Source organism: Macrosteles quadrilineatus, unplaced genomic scaffold (genome assembly GCF_028750875.1).
Source record: "Macrosteles quadrilineatus isolate MER2022 unplaced genomic scaffold, UCM_ALF_1.0 Scaffold_8__2_contigs__length_117827958, whole genome shotgun sequence".
Taxonomy (NCBI): Eukaryota; Metazoa; Arthropoda; class Insecta; order Hemiptera; family Cicadellidae; genus Macrosteles; species Macrosteles quadrilineatus.
The window spans coordinates 2,348,117-2,366,505 of NW_026542601.1; the positions used below are offsets into that span (position 1 = coordinate 2,348,117).

General features: G+C 35.6%; 2 protein-coding genes across 3 annotated transcripts; one reads left to right on the plus strand and one right to left on the minus strand.

Moving 5' to 3' along the window:
* Window positions 1–1,199: 1,199 nt before the first annotated feature.
* LOC129001275 (cyclin-dependent kinase 11B-like) lies at window positions 1,200–15,670 on the plus strand. Of its 2 annotated transcripts, XM_054428518.1 has the most exons (13): window positions 1,200–1,863; window positions 4,233–4,350; window positions 6,168–6,244; window positions 7,674–8,083; window positions 8,821–8,877; window positions 9,628–9,852; window positions 10,497–10,662; window positions 11,308–11,452; window positions 12,482–12,626; window positions 13,166–13,395; window positions 14,118–14,380; window positions 14,935–15,124; window positions 15,444–15,670. In XM_054428518.1, exons 1-13 carry the CDS (start codon window positions 1,751–1,753, stop codon window positions 15,531–15,533), a joined length of 2,229 nt encoding a protein of 742 aa, XP_054284493.1. In that variant the 5' UTR covers window positions 1,200–1,750; the 3' UTR covers window positions 15,534–15,670. The 2 variants fall into 2 exon arrangements, with proteins under 2 accessions (XP_054284493.1, XP_054284494.1); XM_054428519.1 differs by lacking the exon at window positions 8,821–8,877.
* Window positions 15,671–16,550: 880 nt separating this feature from the next.
* LOC129001643 (protein phosphatase inhibitor 2-like) lies at window positions 16,551–18,032 on the minus strand. The gene is made up of 2 exons (XM_054429010.1): window positions 17,946–18,032; window positions 16,551–17,129 (listed from the first exon to the last, which is right to left on the minus strand). Exon 2 carries the CDS (start codon window positions 17,100–17,102, stop codon window positions 16,638–16,640), a length of 465 nt encoding a protein of 154 aa, XP_054284985.1. The 5' UTR covers window positions 17,103–17,129; window positions 17,946–18,032; the 3' UTR covers window positions 16,551–16,637.
* Between the last annotated feature and the right edge of the window lie 357 nt (window positions 18,033–18,389).

The window sequence follows — 18,389 nt, forward strand, 5'->3', positions numbered from 1 at the left end:
GGTTGAACCCTCAGACCAAAGACGGTCTGAGGTTCCCCCGCCACTATTTTTGTCTGGTCTGTGAGTGTGTAGCGCTGTCTGTCAGACTGCAGACCGTCGCGACAGTCTTTACCTATCCATTAGTTGGAGTTCTCACCACGGTGTTTCAATTTCGAATGTTGTATGTCTGGTCTGGGAGTGTGTAGAGCCGTCAAAGACGGTCTGGTTGCAGCCAGCCGGTCTGGTCCAGGGGTCTGGTCTGGTAGTATGTGGGGGGCTATAGGTAACAAAGATTGAGAATAATGATTGAGAGTTCTTGATTTACAGGATGAATGATTCGGCATTATTTTATAATTTATGAAGTCCTTAACTGAGTAAAATGGGTTAGCTACAAGCCAGTTATGAATTTTTGTCTTAAAAAGAGGAAGGGAAAGGCTGTCTGCCTGAAGAGGCTCAGGCAGCTTATTATAAAATTTCACACAATTGAGTTTGAAAGAATTACCTGTGATGGCCAGCCTGTGATGTGGTAAATGATTTATTCTCGTTAAAACTATGTACAAAGTTCATGACAATCGTCAAAAGAAAAACAAAACAATCAAGGCAACTAAAATAACTAAAACCTTAAACCAAAGTACTCTTCATATTTGTACAGGCAAGCCTGGGTTAGAGTAGTTTTTAAAACTTGTTTGAATTTTAAAACACACATTTTATTTGGAGGCAGTTAATGCGTATTTTGTGTATATTTTTAAGGATATGAATTATGAAAGCTTGGTTACTGGGCTATGAAACTATTGACTCCATTTTAAATGCATAGAAATAGATATTCAATTTATATTGTTTTGGTTTAATCTTTTAATAATTTTTTCCTTGATTTAAATTTAAATGAATAATACGCAATTAAACGACCTAGTGTCACATGTCTGCCATGTTAGCTTAGGGGACGTCTGATTAGAAACAGTACTTGTTTAGTATGTTTTTAAAGGTGGCCGTGCCTAACGCCTTTACGCGCTCCCGTCCCGTTTACGGATGTATGGCGAGCGACTGAGTGCGTCAACCGTCAATGTCAATCCAATTCAATCGTCTGTCGATTCCGATTGTCGTACGTCTCTGACTCTGACATCTACGTCACGTCGTCCGTCACTCGTCTCCCCCCACGATCCCCCCCCCCCAACCCAATCGTCATCGTCATATCACTATGTCAGTATTCATTGTCAGTAAGTCAACATCTTTTGCAAATTTGTGTGTTGTTTGTGGTGATAGTTATTTTTATGAATAATTAATTCTGTTTTAAGTGTGAGTGAAGTGGAAAAGAATCCAGTGTGAACGTCAATACTTTGTCAAAATTGCAATAGACAACGGTTTACGGTTCCCGGTTCCGCATTCGACAGTGGGCTTATTTAATTATTGTTCCAGTGAACTAACTTTTTACATTGTCCATTGATTGCTACTTAACTTAAGTTTTACCTAAGTTACCTTGCAAACTTTTGAAAATTAGTGTAGGTTAGTGTATGATCGATTTATATAATAACTTTTCTGTTACTTACACCTAACTTAAATAATTTATTGGTGGTTCTCTAAAGGTTTTTGAACGCGGTGTTCCTTACTTAACCTCAAAACAAAGGATTTTTATTATTCTAGGCCTAGGCCTACTCTACTTATTTCCTCAGTAATTGCTAGGAAATTTAGCTATTGGCCTAATCACTCTCTGTAGAGCCTAGCCTATGTCATTCAAATTGTTTGATATCAAGTTATTTATTTTTGTTAACTTAACATGTCAGACAATGGCGATTCAGATGTGGAAATTGATGATGGAATAGAAGAAGGCGAAATAAAAAAAATGCCTTCCCCAGCACCCAAGAAAAATGCATCTGAATCATCCATCAGGTTAGTTTTTTTTTCATTTATAAGTTAGGCCTAGTTTAGTTTATGGTTTAGTAACCAACGTAATTTCATCTGCCCAAAGATAAGTTAGCCTAATTTGATCCAGAAGAAAGATAACTCGGGCAGGAAATTATGTCGGAGATGGTGACCACCAGAACCATAGTAAGTTACAGTATGTTTAAAAGTGTCAACAGACAATATTTAAAAAATATGTAATATTGAAATGAAACTGTTCTAAACTAAATGATTCAAATGATTTTATTGGCCATTCAGTTACATACAAACAATAGGCTACGTCAAACAATAACAATAAATAATAAATAAACATGCCAAACTTCTTCTTGCACTCTTGACTAACAAGATTAAAAGCTGAAATGAACACATGCAGGATCTCACTCAATACAAAACATGCAAAGCAATGCATGCATACTAAAATGAAAAAAAATAAAAACTACATGCTGCAAGCCATGCAAGGCAGAGAAAAATAAATTTACAATTTTGTAATACCTCTACTAGACTACTGTGGGTTCAACCCAATAGTAACAAGCTGTGCATTCCAAAGCTCTTTTATGGAATAAAATGGATTGGCAAGCATCCAAGCTTTTAGTGTGGTCGCAAACTTGTTCGGTAAGATTTGTCTGACAGTTATGGAAGGCATTGTAGAACCTTATTCCTGCAACAGGAAAACAGTTGAGAGTTAAATCTAGTCTAACTCTATCTCTAAAAATATTTTCATTGTTCCTAGTGCTATAATGATGAACATTATTAACCAATGGAAAAGGTGGAAACTAACTTAACCTAACCAACCAAAACTTGCTGTAGCCTACCGGTTACATTTCAAAATTCTGTTTGGTAGCCTATTCCCCATACCTTTTCTGTTATCAAACGGGATTTTGAAACGGTAGGTCTAGGTATCTTATCCTAACTTACTGCAAGTTTGGTTAGTTATGATAGGTTACTTTAGACTAGGCCTAGTTTCATGTCCTAAACAATGTTTTAAAAACACCCACCTCCATATTTAAGCCTATTTTTAGTACCCGGCGCCTCCACCATGCGAGTCCCATGCCTCTCTTAAATTGAGTGAGGGTAATATTTACTTTAAAATGGCATATAGGTAAGTTAATCTATCAAAAAATTTGACTAAGTTCCATTAGGTTAACTTTGATTTTACTGTGTAAATTTTGTTGTGCAAACCAACGTTACTTACTTGATACTTGATACTTAAAGTCTTCATCTTTGACCAGCGTTGCTGGATTGATTGCGTCTATGGTTTGTTTGGCTAGACAAGGTCGCTAAAGTTGTCCTCGAAGAACTCTTTCAATGAATAATATGCTCTACCAATTAGCCAGGACAAAATTTTGGTCTTGAAACTATTGTCATCCAGGCATTTAACTCCAGCTTGCAGCCTATTGAACATCTTTAGGGCCAGGTGGGGGAAACAGTCCTTTTTTGTGAGTCTGCAGTACGGGAGGTTTAATCTGATGCCATGTCGAAGATTCAGGCCATGCATCTCCGCTCCTGTACAAGTTCCTAATACAACATTAAAATGATCGTAGTTTATTCAGTTTTTGTGACAGCAGAAACATTTTTGCACAATTGTTTTCAGGTAAAAATCTAGTTTCTAATCATATATAGATTATACAGTAGAACCTCATTAGTTCGACACTTTGTGAACTTAAGGTAGGTAGACCTATGTCGAACTATCAAAATGTCGAACTATAAGAAGTAAATGAAATGCTTTATTTTCCATTAGGCATGAAATGCAATAGGCATCGTCAGAACAAATAACAATATACAATTTTCATCAAAATTAAAACTAAAATGCAAAAATCACACAGCAAACAAAACCAAAAACAAACCATGCACAAAACTACTGTCAAAACAAAACAATCTGTTACTTATGTACATAGGAAAAACTCTCTCACAGTCTCCTTGGGAATGTCGAAGAAATCGCTGGTCTTATAAAGTGGGAAAGCCAATAAAAGTGCCCGGAGATTGTAGGCCTAATGTTGAAGTTGTAAGAGTCCAATTACTTAATATGATAGGCTATTAGCCTAATAACCAAATTTCTGGTCCACATGCATGATTTTGAATGGGGTTTGTCTTTGATTTGGGCTAGTAAGCTAGCCCATTGGAATTTTTTATCAGTAAATATCAAACCTCCATTTCACTCTACATTTATGACAGTTTAACTGAAATGTACAACTGAGTCCTGTGTTGATACCGTGATTACTGTCAATAAAAAAGTGGACTTTAAGTTAATGTTGATTAGGCTACAAGATGTCTGATCTCAGATCCAGGTGTGTTTTCCCTATATTATGCTCTGAATGCCTCATGTCAAAAAATTAACAAGATTTACGGTAATGTTTCAGTTTATCTGAAGATGACACTGCTGACTCACTGGAAATAAAGCCACCTCAGGCTTTCATCCACAAATCTCATTCCAGCCGTAGGGACAAACAGTCAGTGACATCATCAAGGAGAAGTCATGTAAGTAAATCAATCTAGTGTTTACCCTAAAATAACTGAGACTTTATTATAATTGTATATGATGGGACTTCTGTCCTGAGCTACAAATTGAAATCTCACAACAGGTATACAAATGCAAATCATCTACAGTATTAGGCCCAATCTTAATACTAGCGTCTCATGGGTTCCTGGTCAAAAACCGATGAGAACTCTTTTGCAAAGGAGTGGGGGGCGTGACGTCATTATCTTCTCTTGAGAGAACACCATTACCGCAAAGATACAAAATGCAGCCATCGGTGTTAATGGTGTACCGGTAGTGGATAGAATACTCGGCTGATGTCCAATAGGTAGGCTAACCAGATCGAATTCCACCGGTGACACTAACTTTTTGCCAAAGATTTTGCTTAAAATGTGATTACAACTTAACATCTTTTGTTAGAATTTGAGACATTTATAATTTTATTTTATGAACAGAAATTTTTTTATTAGTAAACCTTAATTAGATTTTTATCTTATACCTATCTTTTTTATATTATCAGCAAGTTTGATAAGTTAGGTTAGGTTATGACAGTTTAATTTTATAATTAAAAAATTAATTTTATAATTTTTCTTAAATTGACGTGAGGGGCTCTCCCACAATCCCCCACTCTTTTGCAGAAGATGTTCTCATTGGTTTTTAAACAGCCCCATGAGACGCTAGTTACTCTGAATTACAAGACTCCAATTAGGGTCAAGTGGGGTAATTGGGAGTAATGGGCTATTGGAATCACGGGTTGCAGTGATCTTATTTTTGCTTAAAAAATTACACATGTTGAATTTTATAACACCTCATATGTTTTTTTTTCAGTTAGCCTACCACTATTTTTTTTTATAAAAATTTCACTTTTTTTTTTGCGATGTTTTACTTTACCTAAAAATTGGAAATTAATTCAGCAATCACTTAAGATACCATTTTATTTGTGTGCAAAGTTTCATAGCTCTATACTGACTAATAAAAAACCGTGTTACTTTAAAGGTGAATTATATGATTTTCTGATCCCAATCACCACCCCACTGACGTTATCTGAATTGTTTAGAAATTAAGATATGCTAAACAACAGAGAGTTTTAAAGGAGGCAGAAATTGTTATCCTGATTATACCCCATGGTCATGGAACACGATCATTGTTTCCTTAAAACATGCTAAAATTGTGAAAATCTTTAATTTTTAATTCCCAGTCTAAGATTGAATAAAAAATAGCTGAAATATCAAGATTTTTAGTTGTGAAATGGGGTAGAATAAAGCTAGGCTAATCAGGTTTGCCTCATTTTACAACTAAAAATCATTATGATATTTGAGCTGTTTTTATTCAATCTTTTTGAACATGGATATCCTTAGATAGGGAATTAAAAATGCTAATTAAGTAGTGTTCTTGAAATTTTTTCACAAAATCAGCCGTAAGCTTATTTTAGTAGCTAATTTAAGTTTAAATGTTTTTAAATGGCCGCCATTTTGTAAATTTAAAAGAAAATTACATATTTTTTTTAAATTGCTTCTTGAAACAATAAATGTACCATATGTTCCAAGTTTGGTTTCTGTAGCCTGAATAATTCTTGAGGTATAAATTGTTTGGTAAAAAATATAAAATGGCGGCTAGCGGCTAAACCAATTTTTTTCTTAGATTGATTAGTACTATCAGTCCCTGAAGTTTGTGACACCCCTTTATGAACACCCTGTATAGATTTTCAGAAATAATTGTTGGACAAACCGGTAGTCTGCGGTTTATATTGAAAATAACCTATTTAGTAAAAAAGTTTGTAGGGTAATTATGTTGTAAACATTCTTTATTTGTGTTCCAGAAATCATCTTCGAGTGGCCACAGAAAAGGACATCATCGGTCTAGGAGTCATAGGGAAGAAAGAAGAAGGCATCACCGGTAATGATGAGAGTTAACTTACTGGTAGTACAGGATTCTAAGTAAGGATAGCAGGCTTAAGAGAGACTAGAAGAAACCTCTCTCTTATTCAGTTCAAATTGCTGTCTATGACATTGAAATTTTCGACTGTTTTGTGTACCTATATAGTGTAAAGCGTTGTGTTTCTCATGTCAGTTAGGACTCTCTCCCATTCAATTAAGCCTGCTCTCGTTACTAAAAACCATTTCATCCGTGTCCTAAATTCAATTTTAACACTTGAGATAGGGTCTATTACTTTTAAGTCTCACTAAATTGTAAGACCTGGTCAACAGTTAGCGTGAGACGTGACTAAATTCTAAAATAAAATATAAATAACGTAATACTGTAATGTTTGTCGTCAGTAGTAGTGGTCAAGGTTAAGCCAATAGATAGCAATAGTTGCTCGCACTGAACTAAAGCTAAAACCGAGGGTAGCACAGAATGAGATAATTGAGAGACATTGGCCGCCATATGTACTAGGGGAATAGTAGCCTACATTGAAACTAGGGGCTGAATAGGAGATTGGGATTTTAATAAAGCCAAGAGCCAAACAGCTGGTTGATTCTTATAGTTGGTACCAACATAACAATATTTTACAGCGTCTTGATTTTCTATCAGAGTTGCCGTGCCAGTGCTACCTGAAGTTGTAATTTCTAGATCAATGGATGCTCGTTATAGTAACAGCGCTAAAATGTTTTCAGTCTATGACTTATATTTTGTAAAAAAGAGTGGTTCCCTGATTGCGTTTACTTATCAGACTAGGATACAATAAATAACTGAGAGTGCACAATAAATTTGGGCCGGCATGAACTACGCCTGTTGTCTGGTTCAGAATTTAAACACTTGGTACGAAGAACAAAACATTGACCTTGGCAACTTCCGGCTTTAATATGAGATTTAAAAATTGTTATTCTTAACTTTTATCTGCAGATTTTGTCTAAACTGAAACTATCAAATAATGTATCCTAACCGTATTGCCCATCCAGATATGAATTTTTGTAAAATATGTGACTTTTGGTGACTTACGTGACCCTCCACTAAAATCTGGGAGTATTCGGAGACTCCCCTAATAGGTAGACACCCTATATATTGATAGAGGGTGTGACAAAAAACTTATCTATTTTCTGCAGCACACTGTTCAGCGACAGGTTGTCTTGCATAGACATTTGTAAAAATTTCCACTGCATAAGACTGGGTTAATGATAACTGAGAGATTACTGGAATTATGATTTTTTTTGTACCCTATTATCGTACTTTTTGCCTTGTAATTAAATGTTTCTGTTATTAATTTTTCTAATCCTATAAGGACTAAATTGAACCTTGGTGTTTGATGAGTAATGATCCCTCTGTGTCCACACTTTATACACTAAGTCTATGGTACGTAATGTCAAATAATAACGTATTTTTTCAGAGAAAGGCCAGCTAAAGAAGATTCAGTGCGAAAAGATGAATCCAGAAGACATGGAAAGAACAAAGACCAAGACAGGAGCAAAGAAGATAAAGTAAAAGACGAAAGGTACAAAGATGAAAGAAGCCGTGATGATCAACGTGTTAGAGACGAACGAGTGAGAGAAGAGCGAACGAGAGAAGAAAAGATCAGGGAGGAAAGAGTGAAGTACGATGAAGATATGGCTGCTAAACGGAAGGAAGCAGAAGTAAAAGAGAGAAGTAAATCTGGGCCAGAAAGAGCCAAAGAAAAACAAGAACGAGACTTGCGCCGAGAAAGATTGTTAGAACAAGAGAGAGTGCGGGAACAGTCAAAGAAACACATAGAAGAAAGACGAATGAGACGAGCAAACAGAAGCAGGAGCCGAGATAATGGTAAAAGAATCATTTCACTATTTCCATAATAAATTAGGTAGATCGATTGTTTTTTTATATTTCGCTTTCCTTGACCATTCTTTTAAGGTCCACGTTTAAAAAATGTTTGGTAGCTAAGGAAGTTGTTGAATCATTGTTGTACTCCATGATTATCTTATACATTCAAGCCCAAACCAATATTCTAATTCAGTTTCTGGTCCAATAGTGATCTTAAACTATTATACTTGGTTTCTTGTTACTTAGGCCCGAGAATCACTACTTGACGATAACCCTCTTGAGAGTCTTGCCGTAAAGTTTGTGTTCAAATTTCAATCAGTTAATTTAAATTTACATTTTGGTGGTAGGGAAAGTAACAAATAGCTTAGGGCTGGGAATTTTTATTTTCTAAATACAGTTTAAAGTTGTATCCTTTCAATGGTACAGTATTTGAAATACGTTTTGATCGATTGTCCTCAAGTTAGTGCACGAACATTCTATAACAGTTTTAACTGATAGATGAAGTAACGTTGGCATGGTATAGCTTTTCCTCTCCTACTTCCCTTCATTTTAGAGCTTCCAATTTACTCTTTGATCCTTCTTCCACTCATTCTCGTATTAGATTTACCACGGATGGGATTCCAAAGCTTTTGTTTCTAAAACAATTCTGAATTGTTTGTAAATATAAATCACGATTCTAAACCAACACTCCTTCAATCGTATCTATTTTGTCGTTGAAATTTAACTGAATTAATTTTCAGACTCTCAAGAGAAGGAAAACACTGGAAGTAAGAACAAAGAGCATGAACTAGAATCAGGTGAATTTGATTTTTGTTTTATAGCTGAGGGATAAATTACTTTAACGGTTTTGGATGGGGACAGGGTGACATTGTAAAAATAGCCAATAATTAATTGTTAGCATATTAACCAAAAAATGTACTAACCCTTTATTGTTTTTTTTTCAACTTATTATCCTTGCTTTATGCTATGTCTTAAGGTTTCACACTAGCTACGTTCCTGAAAGGCTTTCAAGTGGCCCAAGACTTGAGAACAGTTCAATTTTAACCACCAATGAAATATAATTTCCTTGCACCCTCACAAAACAATATTTAAAATGCATAATTTCCCTTTTTATTCACATGAAAATTCAGTAAGTTCACTAAGTTTAAAAACTAACCTTATTTTCCCTTATGTTCTTGCCACCATCACGTTTAGCAATCCTATTAAACGTAAAATGTAGGCTAGGCAGCTAACAGTAAGTAATTTGTTGTCTACCCTTCAACAAAAAATACACTTTGGCTTAGAGAAATAGTTTTTTAACCTACAATGTTGTGTAATCCAAATGTCAAACTGTCATGAAATCTTATTGCAATAGACCCTCATTAAACCAGACTAATTGGAAACCTAATTTGTCTGCTTTTATGGGACTGGTTAGGTTCCTTGTGTGTTTAATGAACTCCCTTTTAGCGAATTTCCCTATAGGGAAGTAGCTATTACCGTAGAACCAATACTTGTTTACTTATCAACTCACTTGTAATGTCCATTTACATGATATATATCGTTTGCAGAGGACTTTTACTTGGTGGACGCTCGAGCCGCGACTGAAAAGGAGGAAGAGGAAGCGATGATGCTATCAGACGTGTCAGTGTCGCCAACACCCATGGAGGAAGATCAGCCTCGCGACGGAGACACGGAAGCAGCAGCAGAGGGTTCTGACGGCAGCAAACATTCGGACGCTAGTGGAGACGAAGAGTCCTCCGATAATAGCGACACGTCAAGCGGCTCTGAACAAGGTACATGTGTCAAGGGCTTTTTGATCAAACAACTGTTAACTTGAGGTCTCTAAAGAGTTAAAAGATGTACTTAATGTATACATTAATCACACCAATACTATAATTACAAGCACTAAGTAAGATCACTTCAAGGTGATTTAGTGGCAGCGCGTTTAGTTTCTTTTCTATTTCACACTGATATAAATATTAAAATTTAGTACAGTAATACAGTTTTTTTTTAAGAAGTCCAACTTATTTCAAAAACTTACAATTCAATTTTTTTATTTGCCGTGCAGTGAAAATTATTTAAATAGAATAAGATGTTAAAAACGGTCAATGTAATTTATTTGCCAGCACAATCGGCTTACTTGTGTTAGGTTACTAGATTTGGAATTTATCATTTTTGTGTTGGGATCAGGATGACACAAGAATGTGTGGTTATTTTTGTATTATCAAATCAATGTGTTTTGTTAAATCTTATTTTCCTTGTGTAGAATGTGAGCGACTATCATCTGTTTTGTAAAGTAGCCTACTATAGTTCGGCCGCTTAGAAAAGGAGGAGGTCGCTTTCTAAGCGGCCGAACTATAGTAGTAAAATCAGCCTTATCTTGCTAACTACCATTCCTTTCTCTCAACAATCCAGATTGATGATTTGTTTGTTACAGAGACCGACGACTCGCGACCCCGTTCTCGCTCCAGATCTACCACTCCGGTGGTCACCAGCAGTCACAACGTAGACAATGATATAGAGCTGACCAAGGATACATTGCCTCCCTACCTGCCAGCCATTCAGGGCTGCAGAAGTGTCGAGGAGTTCCAATGCTTAAACAGGTAGGCAAGGTTCATAACAGGAAAATACTAATTTACAAAATAATAGTAAATTTTCATAATTTTACAAGTCTTTGTTTCATAATCTTATATTATTACTTAAGGGCAAACTATTATTAAAAATAAATAATATTATAAAGGTTTTATTATGTATCTATGTTATTATATAAATACTATATTCTATTATGCCTCTAGGATTTATAAAACTGACTATGATAATAGCATTTTTTTCTTCAATCCACAATCAATTATATGACTAGTTTCAGAGCATTGCAGCTCCATTTTTAAAAGATACTTTGAAAATCCATACTGTCTTGAGAACCATCTCAACAATACACTGTCTATGTATAATTTTCTTTTAATGTTTTGCGTCTACCGGCAATTGTAAAAATGCTTAAGTTCTAATTTTAGTCATAGGTTTATGCTAGGAATAATTAAATCAATGTTGCAACTTGATTCCTGCGCACAAGTATGGCTTTCAGTTGTAACATCACAGTTTATTGGTTTTTAATGCAATGTGTATGTAATGTTGCCACTTCTAAATTATTGTATGTGATGTGTAGTTGGAAGTAACAAACTAGCCTACGTTATAATGTTCATAAGTGAGTTAGAAAAATATTGAGCATCAGAATCAATGCTATGTTTCAGGATAGAAGAAGGTACATACGGAGTCGTGTACAGGGCAAGAGATAAGCGGACTGACGAGATTGTCGCGTTGAAACGACTGAAAATGGAAAAAGAGAAGGAAGGTTTCCCCATCACCTCGCTGAGAGAAATAAACACGTTACTGAAGGTAACGTTACCTACATTACACAGCATTACAATTGAGAATTTCAACAATATTGATTATTTAATTGATTATTATTGATTATTTAATTGATATTTTTCTTCAAACAAAGAATTGAGAATTAATTATACATTACACTTAAAATTGTTGATTTAACTTATTTAAATTGTATTATAATTGTATGTTATGTAATGCAGTTTGTCAGCAAAGTAAACGTTGATAAAGCGCCGAGGGTCAAGTCATAATGAGTGTAAGCCTTTTCTTCCCCTTGAATTCATGGCACGAACTACTTTTTGTATGAAATTCATGTAAATACCAGTGTATATATATGTGAATAAGGTTAAGGTAAATTTGAATGTAAATGACAATGCTCGGCAAGTTATAAACCCGATTTCAATGTTGTATAACAAGATTGCCCTTGTTTGAGTTGAACATTAATGTTTATAATTTCTAAATGTTTATAATTTCTAATATTTTTACCCTGAGGAGCGCAAGTCGCCGTACCAGATTAGGGCATGAGTGCTTTGAACACGCCACACAAGGGGGTGTTCACTGTTCATCCCTGCGCCATGGATTGTTTTGTTCACATTTTGCCCCGTATTATTGGCTGTCAGTAAGCAGCCTATAGAGTCAATGAGTGTCATGTGAATGGTGACACTCTGCTCTAGATACATGATCATTGATCTTGATCATACCTTCGATATGTTGTGTTTTAATTTGTTCCATAGACTGAACAAGCCTTTCCTCTAAGCATCTTAATCTATTTTTTTTACAGTTGTCTTAATGAACTGTTTATAACTGCTAAGTTGCTGATTCCTACACGCTTTCATTTTGCCTTACTGGTGTTTACTTTTCCATATTTGTTTTACTTTGCCACACACAAGGTTAAAAAATGAACAACATAAAGAAAAAGCAGTACTAACCTGAGAGCAGACAATCTGGTCATTCATTAGACAAGAAGAAACATTGCAATTATGATGAAACTTGACTCTTAGTTTCTATAGTCAATAGTCACATATTAGGATGATGTTTCAGGCGCAACACCCGAACATTGTCACTGTCCGCGAGATTGTGGTTGGTAGCAACATGGACAAGATATTCATCGTCATGGACTACGTGGAACATGATCTCAAGTCACTAATGGAAACTATGAAGCACAAAAAACAAGTTTTCTTGCCTGGTAAGTATTTCAATTTTGTTGTGAAATTGAGATCAGGTAATAATAACCAGATAATATACAGTAGAGCTGCTAATCAGGCTTGTTCTAGCGTTGGAAGTTCCATAAAACTGTAAATTATAATCTATTGTGAAAGCACAGTAATCGCTACGGTATTTCCTCACTTTTTTCCTCACAGGGAAAAAATCATGTCCTGTCCCAAAAATCGGGAAGGAAATAAAAATCCTGTGCCGTCCCGTCCCAAACTCAAATTACAATCCCGTATTTAAAACACCATCCCTGATTTAAAACACAATAATTAACACTTATGACGAAGGAGTTTAGATAAGAAATGTGTAAAACAAAATATTTTTCACAAAAGTTTTAACTATTTCCCGGGGGAGGACCCAAACCCCCCTCTTCACTGTGAGTTCTTCCCCCCCCCCACCCTTTTGGAAAAGCTAGTTGGACAATCATCAAAAGCATTGACAACGGAGAGAAAGCAACATTTTGAGTAGGTTTCTCTGTGAGTGACCATCACTAATGTTGTATGTGTTCAACAGCTGAGGTGAAGTGCCTGATGCAGCAGCTACTGAGGGCTGTAGCTCATCTCCATGACAACTGGATACTCCACAGAGATCTGAAGGCGTCCAACCTACTGTTGAGTCACAAGGGTATCCTCAAGGTGGGCGACTTTGGTCTCGCCCGAGAGTACGGCTCCCCACTCAAAGCCTACACTCCCATCGTGGTGACACTGTGGTACCGGTCGCCGGAACTCCTGCTGTCGGCAAAGGTAAGGAGTTTGTCTATCCATGTTAGTTGCCTCCCGAATTGGAAATCATTTTTAAAAATAGGTTGCGTTATCTTTTAATTTCATCAATCCTTATTGTGTTTTCAATGAATAGTTTAAAGACCTAAGATGCATTGTCAATTCTCATGAGTAATGTTTGTCAACTTTAATCAAATAAGCACAAACATTTATGTACTCAGAATATAAAAAATTGACCAAATAAAATTCAAGACAGTTCCTTCAATCTGATGCTGCATAAGGCCAAGGGTTATGTGATTGGACTCACTACAAGAAATTTTTTTAAAGGTTTTTTATGTTTACTCTTGTATATCTCTGAGTAAAGAACATTTGATTTGAATTGATGACGGTAAAAGGTAAAATAACTTTATTTTGGTACAACTTTGAAATCCTTTTGCCATGTACCATAGTGATTGATTCCAACATTCATTCTGAAAACCTCTTTAATTCTATTAGATTTTTACCTCTTTACCCTATTAACGAGGTTAATATAAACATAATTTGGAAAGTTTGAATTTTATGAAGCATAAATTGCAATTATGAGTGCTTTCCCTGGAGCTATGCAGTAAATGGTCTGCAATCCCAGACTGCCCACATTTCCTGTGTGCAGCGTCTCCTATGTAGGTGTTTCTTCACATAGTCTTGTGATCATTGTAATCTTTCTCTTCCCCCATATCTTTACTGATGTTGTGTACAACTTTGTGTAGGAGTACTCGACCCCAGTAGACATGTGGTCGGTGGGCTGCATATTCGCAGAGTTTCTCGCCATGGAGCCTCTCTTCCCTGGCAAGTCCGAGGTGGATCAGCTGAACAAGATCTTCAAAACGCTCGGCACGCCCAACGAGCGGGTGTGGCCTGGGTATAGCAAGCTGCCGGCCGTACAGAAGATGACGTTTGCTGAGTTCCCAAGCTCTCAGCTGCGCACTAGGTTTCCCATGCTGTCAGATGCCGGCCTCAGTTTGTTAAACAAGTGAGAAGTCAATTTGCTCTTTAAGCAGTGTTGGGTTGGTCTCTGCCATCTATTTATTTTTTATATTTCACTAGGTTTAAAGGTGGATTATCAGAACTTTATTTGGTATGCAGTCAACTATAAGTGAACAATCCTTGAGCCAAAACAAAGGTAAACAGTTTGATCTTTAGACCACATTTTTTTAAATATTAGATCTACTGGTTCACAAAAAACATTTAGTGGAAGTAGTATTGCTGTCACAAGTAATTGTTTATCCACTGGAAGGCCTAAAGTTTAGTTGGTTAAGTTGTCATTCAGATTGAGCAAAGTATTGGGCAATGTGTTGAAAAATCAGCTTTTTTCAAACTAATTACAGTTAACCAAACGCCATTTTGAATGACAACTGTAGGCAAACAAGCGTTTAACTCTATGTTTTAATGCCATTTCAACTATGATTTTTGTATTATAACAATGTACTATAACTTCAACTTGTGGTATGTGTTTTTCACAGCAGTGTACTAATCAAACGTCTTTATTTTCAATTTGTGATCTCTTCTATGTTTAATTCTTTGCAGGTTTCTCACATACAACCCGGTGGAGAGGATCACCGCAGATGAGGCACTGAAGCACGACTACTTTGCCGAGCCTCCTCTGCCCATAGACCCGGCCATGTTCCCTACGTGGCCAGCCAAGTCTGAGGTCGGACGTAAGGCCATCATAGCCTCGCCCAAGCCCCCCTCGGGGGGCCGAGACTACAAACAGTTGGTGGGTTTCAAAGCAACAAATTCTTTCGTTTCTTTTCTGCCAATTCACTTCCAAAGTTTTTTTTCACTTTCAAACTAACAGAATATGCCTCAAATATTTCATTCCACAAAACCCCTATTTTTAACAAATCTTTGTTTCAAAAAACGATGGTATGGGAAAAGTATGCCATACACCTCAATTCAGTGCAGGGGAGGGTGGACCTCTTCTTCACAATAATCCTTCCTAAATTCTGTTATGTTATGTGCAAATGATATATTATTTTAAAATCACTAAATATATTAAAATCAATGAGCTACAATGAAATGTTTTTTTTTTCCAGGGAGATACAGATGAGGGATTCCATATGGGCAGTGTGGCGGCAGAAAGGACCAGGGCTGCATTTGGGACAGGGTTTAGTCTCAGATTCTGATAGTTGGTGTGAAAATATGAATGAGGACTGACTCTTGAGCAAGGCCTGGATTTAAATCATAAAAAATTCAAATATCTCCATTGATGCTGAATATTATATATAATTGTATATTTTATAATAAAGTAGTTTAGAATTACTGTTGTATCACTCTTTAAAAACCATTTTTATCTATTATCATCAGGGTAATTGGTCAAACAGAAAATAGTTAATAAACTGGAATAAAGATAATTTATAGGTGTAGGGAATTCAGAATAACTGCCAATAGCCCCAATTACTTAGGCTACTATGTTCCGTGTAGTCTCTTTCGTTAGTTGTTTATTAATGTCCTTAAATGTTGTAATAAAATAGCAATCACAGAAGACCATATAAGGCGATGCTGTGATCAAGAAAAATGATCACGATTTTACTGCGATGCTGGTGTAAATAAATTTTAAAAATTACTATACATTTTTAACTGATTTGATCCAGGTTTTCCTGTTAAATCGACAACCCCGAAGTTAAAAACTCATTAAATTAGGAACGTCTAATGTCTAACTCTAATGCAGACTAGACACACATGATAATAATCACTGGTCCCAAATGTTTCCCACAAAAGGAGTCGTTTCAGTACCGCCCACTTACTCTGGTTAAACCAATGTGGTGAAAAAATTGTCCAGTTTAAGAGATGTCACTTCTTCCGAATATAGAGTGTCCGGATAAGAGGTAGTCTACTGTAGGCTACTATGATAGAAAATGTGACTTTGCAATACACAATTCTTTGAACACGTTTAAAAGAATTTCTGTTTCCTCCATGAATTATATCATTTTACTAAGGGTATTTTACTCTTTAGAAAACAATCTGGAGAATATAAAAATAAAAAATAAACAGTCTCTTCCTACATTTGCTCATATTTTATTGATATTGTTAGCGTATTAGAATACAAGACAAATGTATAAGCAAATTCGTGTAAATTGATGATTGTAAATTTGTAAATGTTAATTTAACTTCTTTAAAATGGCTTCAACAATAAGACTAGATAATAACTCAAAACTGATTTATTGAGCAATACATTGTAAGATTTCTGTTCAGCACTTTCTTCTTTACACATTCTTAGTTCCACCAAACTATTTCTTGTTGCCTTTTTGTTTACTTGTTTTGTTGTTATTTGATTCTTCGTTGTCATCATCACTTTCATCATCTAGTAGTTGAGATTGTCTCTTTTTTAACTCATGATACTCTGAATAATGTTCTTTTCTTTTCTCCTTAAACGACTTTTGCTGTTGTTCTTCCTGAGACTCCCTGTTTCTGGAAGTTTCTGCTTCTAGTTTAGCCGCTAATTCCCGTGGATCAACTCCTTTTCCATCCTCTGGTCGTATCTTCTCGTAAGGTGTTTTGGACTCGTCTATCTTCATGTGGCCGTAGGTCTTATCCGCAGGGTGTAAGGTTGCCTCCACATTCTCTTCATCCCAATTAACGCTTTTTTTAGAACCAGACGGTTCGTCTTTCTTGTCTTTTTCTCTCTTTTCTTGTAGGTTCTTTTTGTTCTTTTCTTTACCATCCTTGTTCGTTGGATTTTTTTTATCACTCATAGTAGGCTATACTATAATGCATCAATCCTGCATCAGAAAAGAACAAGTTTAAGGGATTCCAATATTGCAGATGATAGGGAAGAAATTAGATGTTTAATGGGCTTAAATTCATTTCAAGTTCCAACCTACTATCCTCAGTTAGTAACTCTTTTAAGATGTATGACACACTAAAATTTGTTTATTTTTCTAAAAAGTAAAAAGGTATACCAAATGAAGGTTGCAGAATTTGTCATCAATTATTGTCAGTTCTATAAAATAGGACACTCTTGCTGGGTGCATTAAGGTAGTGAAATGGGGCTTGATAAAGGGCTGATAATGGGGCTTGTTAGGTTGCATGACACTCCTAAACTTGAAAGAACAAAGTAGGTAGGTAGGTAAAGAATCTGTTGATTGTTTAATGAATAATAATTTTAAATGAGATTTTTATGCATACAAGCACATATTTATGATTTACATGACCCACACAGCAAGATTAAACGCCCGACCACCATATAAATTATTTTAGGAGAACAATCCCATTTTAGAGTGCATATCGGGTAATGTGATTCAGGAATTCATACATACACATTCTGGCATAGTTCTAAAAATGATCTGATGCAGATCTACTAAAGTAGCTAAATTATAAATGGCTTACTCGTTTTAATATTTACTAGAGTTTTAAAAGTAAATAGCTTGGCATAGTAAAACACTAAAACTCTTTTGTTACTCACATAATTACCCTATGAAGTTATCTTGTAAATTTATTCAAGTGATTTAGGGGAGTTCTGTATACATTTTCTATTTTCTGAGGAATGGAGAATAAGTGTAGTATAATTTAAGGTATTATTTTAATGACTTCCTTACCATTTACCAGCTCTAAAGTAGTTGTTCAATTTTCATACATCCCAAAATGCCTATCTTGGTTATAAAAAAACCAAACATCACACTTTGTTTTCACAACTTGTTTATGTTTTCATTATTTCAATTCACTTACTTGCTGTTGGCATAGGATAATAAAGACAACAGGAAGAGAATAAAAGAGGGTGGCAGTTTTTCTCTTCTATCCTAGATAAAAGAGCTGGCATTGACTATACACTATATGTATAGTCAATGCAGTTGGTCAGTCTATGGTTCTGGAGTATGTTTTATCATAGATAAAACCAATAAAACATACATCTATGGTTCTAATCACTTTAAATCCTAGAAATGTTTCCGCCCTACATATCATAGAGATTGGTTGAGCCAAAGATTAAATAATTGCCCTTAAGGTCTATCATAATTGGACTGCTGAAGAAGAAATGTTGAGGT

Excerpts from the sequence above, each read along its gene's own strand:
- LOC129001275 (XM_054428518.1), top strand. The coding sequence starts at position 1,751 with ATGTCAGACAATGGCGATTCAGATGTGGAAATTGATGATGGAATAGAA. Across the intron at positions 4,351-6,167 it reads CATCATCAAGGAGAAGTCAT|AAATCATCTTCGAGTGGCCA; the intron begins GTAAGTAAATCA and ends TTTGTGTTCCAG. Across the intron at positions 15,125-15,443 it reads GCCGAGACTACAAACAGTTG|GGAGATACAGATGAGGGATT; the intron begins GTGGGTTTCAAA and ends TTTTTTTTCCAG.
- LOC129001643 (XM_054429010.1), bottom strand. The coding sequence starts at position 17,102 with ATGAGTGATAAAAAAAATCCAACGAACAAGGATGGTAAAGAAAAGAAC.